Here is a 6,234-nt window from a genome sequence, read left to right as displayed (position 1 = left end):
GTATTTACGCACGGGGAAGGTATTAGCACCCCACACGTCCGTCCCAAGGGACGGCAGCCTTTAATCAAATGTGCAAACATGACTTTGATTTTTACGTTCCCTTTTATGTCCTTATATCCTTTATACCCTTTTTATATTTTTCCCTTTTTGTGGTCGACAAGGGTGTTTCCCTTTGCTCCTACGTATTCCTCAATTTGCGATGAGGAAATCAGACCTACGTAGTTCTTTCTTATCAAGTGATTCTTTTTTACTTAAGAGGTGATCGTTTTAAGGCGTTGGACCTTGAAAATGATCCATTTTACTTAGTGAGAAATTGAAATGACAAACTTCAAAAGCCTATTTTTATGGACGAGCTTGACTAGGCGAGTTGATTTTAGCCTTAGTTTCACATTAGTTATTAATCAATTCGATTAAGAATGAGAAATCCCAAAGAGAAAACGTCTGATTGATTTTCCGCTTTATTTTTCTAAAAGATGTTTTTTTTATTATTATATTATCTTTTACCTCTTTTTTGATTTCCAACGTGGTTACGGCACGACCGAACGGTCGGAATTTATTTTAACCGAAGTTAACGGATAATACAATTCAAACGTTCGGTGGAAATTGATTTTTATTTTTAAGTTAAGCGAGAAATGACTTAAGTAGAATGGCTTAAGCACGTCAACAGGGGGTATAAAAAGTAAACAAAACGAGAATAAAAATGCACGAAACACAATGTGGACCACTACGAGTACATAGAATGAATCGAAAAGCTTGGTTCGAGGTACTTACCCGTTGAAGATCGAAGAACGATGAAGAACGTCGAAGAACGGTCGAAAACCTTCGCGAAATTCCTCACAGAAAACGTTACGGAAACGTTTCGGAAGCGCCTCGGCTTAGATTTTCTTCACGGAAACAATTTTTCCAAGCAAATTCGAAAGAGAGAGAAGTGCCTAAGGGGCTGACCCCTTTTCTTCTTCACTTCCTCCCCTATTTATAGCAAAATAGGGGAGGTGCTTGCCGCCCAGCTCGCCCAGGCGAGCCAGGTTGCTTCCTCCAGAAGCAACAGCCTTCTGGAGGAATATTCTGGAGGGCCCAAGTGGGCCTGGGTGCTATTTGCACCCCCATTTTTACTAAGTACACCCCCCTCTGCTTTTTTTGGTGATTCTTTTTTCGTAAAGTTACGGAAACTTACGAATTTCGTAACGATACTTGTTTTCTTTCCGTAATGTTACGGAACCTTGCGGATTACATAATCATCCCCTTTTTGACTTACGGAATGTTACGGAACCTCACTTAATTATGCAACGATGCTTCCATTTGATTTCCGGTGTGTCACGGAAACTTACGGATTGTGCATCAATATTTTTTGGTTTTCCGGCATGTCCTGGAATTTCACAAATTGCCTAATGATGGGTGCCAAGCACCTCACAAGGACCAAAGAAAGGTCGCATGTCATCAAGCAAAGGTCCCCGGACGAAATTAGGGTATGACAACAGCAGAAGGAGAAATGCTGTGAGGGGGCTGCTGATTGATGGTTCTTGGGTAGAAAACCCTAACTGATTAAGGCTAAAGTCAAGCAACATTTTCAGAGCAGATTTTCTGAACCTCATTTGCTCAGACCCAATTTAGATGGAGTTTCTTTTAATGTCCTGTCCCCAATCCAGAGAGACTTGATGGTTGAGCCATTTAAAGAGGAGGAGATATATTCTGCAGTGTGGGCCTGTGGCAATGATAAAAGCCCAGGGCCAGATGGGCTTAATTTCAAATTTATTAAGCATTTTCTGAATGAGCTGAAACCTGAATTCTTAAGGTTTTTGGCAGAATTTCATGGAATGTTGCTTTTCCTAAGGGCCTCAATTCTTCATTCATTGCTCTTATCCCTAAGCTCAGGGATCCTCAACATATTAGTCATTTTAGACCTATATCCCTCATAGGCTGTGTATACAAGATTATTGCTAAAATCCTATCTAATAGGCTTAGTAAGGTTTTGAATCACCTTATTGATGAAAGACAGTCAACATTTGTTAAGGGTAGACAACTGCTACATGGAGTCTTGATTGCTAGTGAGGTTGTTGAGGAGGCTAGGAGGCTAAAGAAATCTTGCTTGGTGTTTAAAGTGGACTTTGAAAAATCTTATGACTCTGTGCCTTGGCAATTCCTATTTTATATGATGAGAAGAATGAGGTTTCATGAAAGGTGGATTGGTTGGGTTAAAGGATGCCTCACATCAGCCTCAATATCCATCCTTGTAAATGGAAGCCCAACTGATGAATTTAAGCCTCGGAGAGGATTGAGACAAGGGGATCCCTTGGCCCCTTTATTATTTGTCTTGGTTGCTGAAAGGTTAACAGGATTGATGAGGGAAGCAGTGTCTAGAAACTTATTTCACAGCTTTATGGTGGGGAAGAACAAGGTCCAGTGAATATTCTCCAGTTTGCGGATGACACCATCTTCTTTGGGGAAGCTTCTATGGATAATGTTTGTGTTATCAAGGCTATTCTTAGAAGCTTTGAAATAGCTTCTGGCCTAAGAATCAATTTTTCTAAGAGCCAACTCGAAGCAATTGGTCAATCTGAACAGTGGATCAGATTTGCTGTTGATTTCTTGAACTGTGGTCCACTACAACTTCCTTTCTGCTATCTTGGGCTGCCTATAGGTGTCAGTCTGAGAAGGAAGGTGGTGTAGGAACCTATTATCAATAAATTCGAGGCTAGATTGAACAAATAGAGGCAGAGAAGTATATCAATGGCTGGCAGAATCACCCTAACTAATGTTGTCTTAATAGCTCTGCCCTTGTTGTGCATGTCTTTTTTCAGGGCTCCTTCAGCATTGATTAACAAGCTCACTACCACCCAAAGAAATTTTCTTTGGGGTGGTAATCAAGAAGGGAAGAAGATACCTTAGGTGGCATGGAGTCAAGTGTGTGCTCCTAGAGAAAGGGGAGGATTGGGAGTTAAAGACATTAAAGCTTTCTAGAAAGCTCTCTTAATCAAATGGAAATGGACGATGTTTCAGCATCCAAATCAACTATGGAATAGAATTTTAATTTCAAAGTACAAGGGATGGAGAGGCTTACCTGAGGGGCCCACAAGACAGTATTTCTCATACTGTTGGTCTGATTTGAGGTCCACTATTAATCACAGCAGTATGGAAGATGTTTCCAGCCAATTCATTTGGAAGCTGGGTAGGGGTGATCAAATTCTTTTTTGGGAAGACTCTTGGGTGGAAGGTGGAATAAGGATAAAAGATAAATTTCCTGAATTGTACCAAATCTCATCTCAAAAATTTCAGACAGTGGCAAGCATGGGATCCTTTTGTGAATTTGGGTGGGAATGGAGCTTTTCTTGGAGGCGCAATCTATTTGATAATGAAATGGGAAGAGCCTCAGAGTTTATTGATCAAACTGCTGCAATTAGTCCATCTGCAAGTTTGAAAGACTCTTGGGTGTGAGGAGCTGACCCTAATGGAATTTTCTCTACCAATTCTGCCTATCTTTGTGTCAAAGTTGAACATCTTGATGAAGATCAGTGTCTTGGTTTCCAGCACCTATGGAACATCAAAATCCCTCCTAGAGCTCTAGTTTTTGCTTTGAGACTTCTGTGGGACAGATTGCCCACTAAGGATAATTTAATTAGGAGGCATGTTACCATTGAAAATGATCTTTGCCCCTTTTGTCAAAACAAAGCTGAATCTGCCTCTCATTTGTTCTTCTTGTGTCATAAAGTTATGCCTCTATGGTGGGAATTTAATTCGTGGGTTAAGGAACCTAGAGTGTTCCATTGTAGGCCTATGGATAATTTCCTTCAGCACTCTCCCATGGCAGGATTAAAGGATACCAACAGAAGGTGGAAAATTTGGTGGATAGCAGCTACAACATCAATATGGAAGCTCAGAAATGACATTATCTTCAACAATCATCCTTTTTTCATCTCGAAGCTGGTGGATAATACAATTTTCCTCTCTTGGTCTTGGATGAGGGGGTGGGAAAAGGATTTTAATGTTCCTTTTCACCAATGGTCCTCATCTATGGCTTTGGCTTTTATGTAGTGTTTATGTTGTTGGGCTGGGATGTATTGTTTCTGTTGGGTTGATGGATAGTTTTAATTGCCTTTCTGTTCCAGGAGATCTTACCTCATGTGGCTTCTTGTAGTACTTCAGGTACTATGTAACTTCTATTATATATTTAATATAATTTTGGCCGTTCAAAAAAAACGAAATGGCCATAGAGGGGGATAAGGAGAAGGATTTGCCTCTTGAGGTAATTCTGCCTTATAGCAACAATTCGAATATAAAGAAGAAAAGTAGGGTCAATGTTCCCATTGGTCAATATGACTTAAAGGTAGCAAGTGAGGAAGTGGGCCAGCGGATAAGTGGCCCAACTCATTCTACCACAAAGTTATGTGAGAAGAAAGGAGGTGTTGAGAAGTAATGGAAAGGCCCAACAGTTTAAGGAACCAGCTGTGGACTCAAACTCAGTTTCTAAAATTGATTCCATGCCTTCAATACAATAGGACCCAATAGAGCTGCAATGTGCTCTTTTAAAGGAAATGGGCTTGACTTATGGGGAAGATGCCAATAAGGTTAAGAGGCTTATATTGGATATGGAAAATAGAGATGATATGATGGCAGCTGAGAGGGGAATTAAAAAACATCAATCATGATCATCCTATCTTATAATTCCAGAGGTTTGGGGAGGGGGATTAAGTGGGCTGCCATTAGAAGGCTCATTTTAAAGCACAAAGTGTCTTGGTCGATTTTGAAAAGGCTTATGACTCAGTGTTTTGGTCTTTCTTGGATTATATGTTGTTTAGGTTGCGTTTTTGCCTAAAATGGAGAAAATGGATATCAGCCTGCCTCCAATCAACAACCATATCAGTTCTAATTAATGGTAGCCCTTCTAAGGAGTTTGTCCCTACAAGAGGGCTGAGACAAGGGGACCCTTTAGCTCATTTTCTTTTCAACATAGTAGGTGAAGGAATCACTGCTATGATGAGGGAAGCAGTCCAGAAAAATCTCCATAGCAGTTTCTTAGTTGGAAAGAAAAAGGAAGCTACCAATATATTGTAGTATGCTGATGATACTGTTTTTGTGGGTGAGGCTGCCTGGGAGAATGTCTATGTTTTGAAGGCTTTGCTTAGAGGCTTTGAATTGTCTTTTGGCCTAAAGATTAATTTTGTTAAAAGTCAGTTTGGGATCTTAGGAGGTGGAGTCAATTGGGCTCTTGAAGCAACCCATATCCTGAATTGTAGGCAAATGGATTATCCTTTTTACTATCTAGGCATTCCTATTGGGGCTAATCCTTCAAGCCAGCTGGTGTGGGAGCCTCTCATCAATAAATTTGAATCTAAATTATCCAAATGGGCCCAGAAAGATATATCCATGGGTGGGAAGATCACCCTTATAAATTTTGTCCTGAATGCTCTTCCAATTTATCTCCTCTCCTTTTTCAAGATACCTCAAAGGATAGTTCAAAGATTGATATCCTTACAAAGGAATTTTCTGTGGGGTGGAGATAATGACCATAAGAAAATTCCTTGGGTGAAGTGGGCTGATATTTGTCTGCCCAAGACTGATGGGGGTTTGGGGATCAAGGATATTTTGAAATTCAATGTAGCTTTGATGGGAAGATGGATATGGGCCTTTGCATCTGATCAGCAGCAGCTTTGGGCCAGAATTATAAACTCTAAATATGGAGGTTGGTCAGAATTCCAAAATAGTAGAGACAAAGGGGGTTATTCTCATTGGTGGAGGGACCTTAGAAAGTTGTATCACCAGTCTGATCACAGTATTTTTCAAAACCATTTGACTTGGAAGGTTGGATGTGGGGGAAAAATCAAATTTTGGACAGATAAGTGGCTAGGGGAAGACTGCACTCTTGAGCAGAAATATAATCAGTTTTTCCTGATTAGTAGACAACAAAAATCTCTCATTTCAGAGATAGGTGAATTTACTCATGATAGTTGGAGGTGGGACATGAAGTGTAGGAGGAACTTATTTGATCATGAAAGTGATTTAGCTGTGCAGTTTATGGAGGAAATCAGTTCTATTCCTATTCAGATCATTGTCCTATTCTAATTAAAGCTAAAAATGTGGATTGGGGTCCTAAACCTTTTAGGATATTAAACTGCTGGCTAACAGATAATTCTTTCAAAGAAGTAGTCAATCAATGCTGGAATTCTGCCCAAGTTTCAGGATGGGGAGCATATGTATTAAAAGAAAAAATCAAAAGGTTGAAGTGCAGATATAAAGATA

At 40.0% G+C, this 6,234-nt stretch overlaps 1 protein-coding gene across 1 annotated transcript; it reads left to right on the top strand.

Annotated features, from left to right (window-relative positions):
* The first annotated feature begins 1,655 nt into the window (after positions 1-1,655).
* On the top strand, positions 1,656-2,404 carry LOC121172835 (secreted RxLR effector protein 78-like). Its single transcript, XM_041005469.1, has 2 exons — positions 1,656-1,792; positions 1,957-2,404. The coding sequence occupies exons 1-2, from the start codon at positions 1,656-1,658 to the stop codon at positions 2,402-2,404; spliced, it is 585 nt and encodes a 194-aa protein (XP_040861403.1).
* The last annotated feature ends 3,830 nt before the right edge of the window (positions 2,405-6,234 follow it).

This window comes from Glycine max, chromosome 9 (assembly GCF_000004515.6).
Source record: "Glycine max cultivar Williams 82 chromosome 9, Glycine_max_v4.0, whole genome shotgun sequence".
Taxonomy (NCBI): domain Eukaryota; kingdom Viridiplantae; phylum Streptophyta; class Magnoliopsida; order Fabales; family Fabaceae; genus Glycine; species Glycine max.
This window is presented reverse-complemented; position numbering and strand designations above follow the sequence as displayed.

What these genes read in the sequence shown, in the direction of transcription:
- LOC121172835 (XM_041005469.1), top strand. Translation starts at nt 1,656, where the DNA reads ATGGTTGAGCCATTTAAAGAGGAGGAGATATATTCTGCAGTGTGGGCC. An exon ending in CTGAAACCTGAATTCTTAAG is followed by an intron (nt 1,793 to 1,956) that starts GTTTTTGGCAGA and finishes CCTATCTAATAG; the next exon opens with GCTTAGTAAGGTTTTGAATC.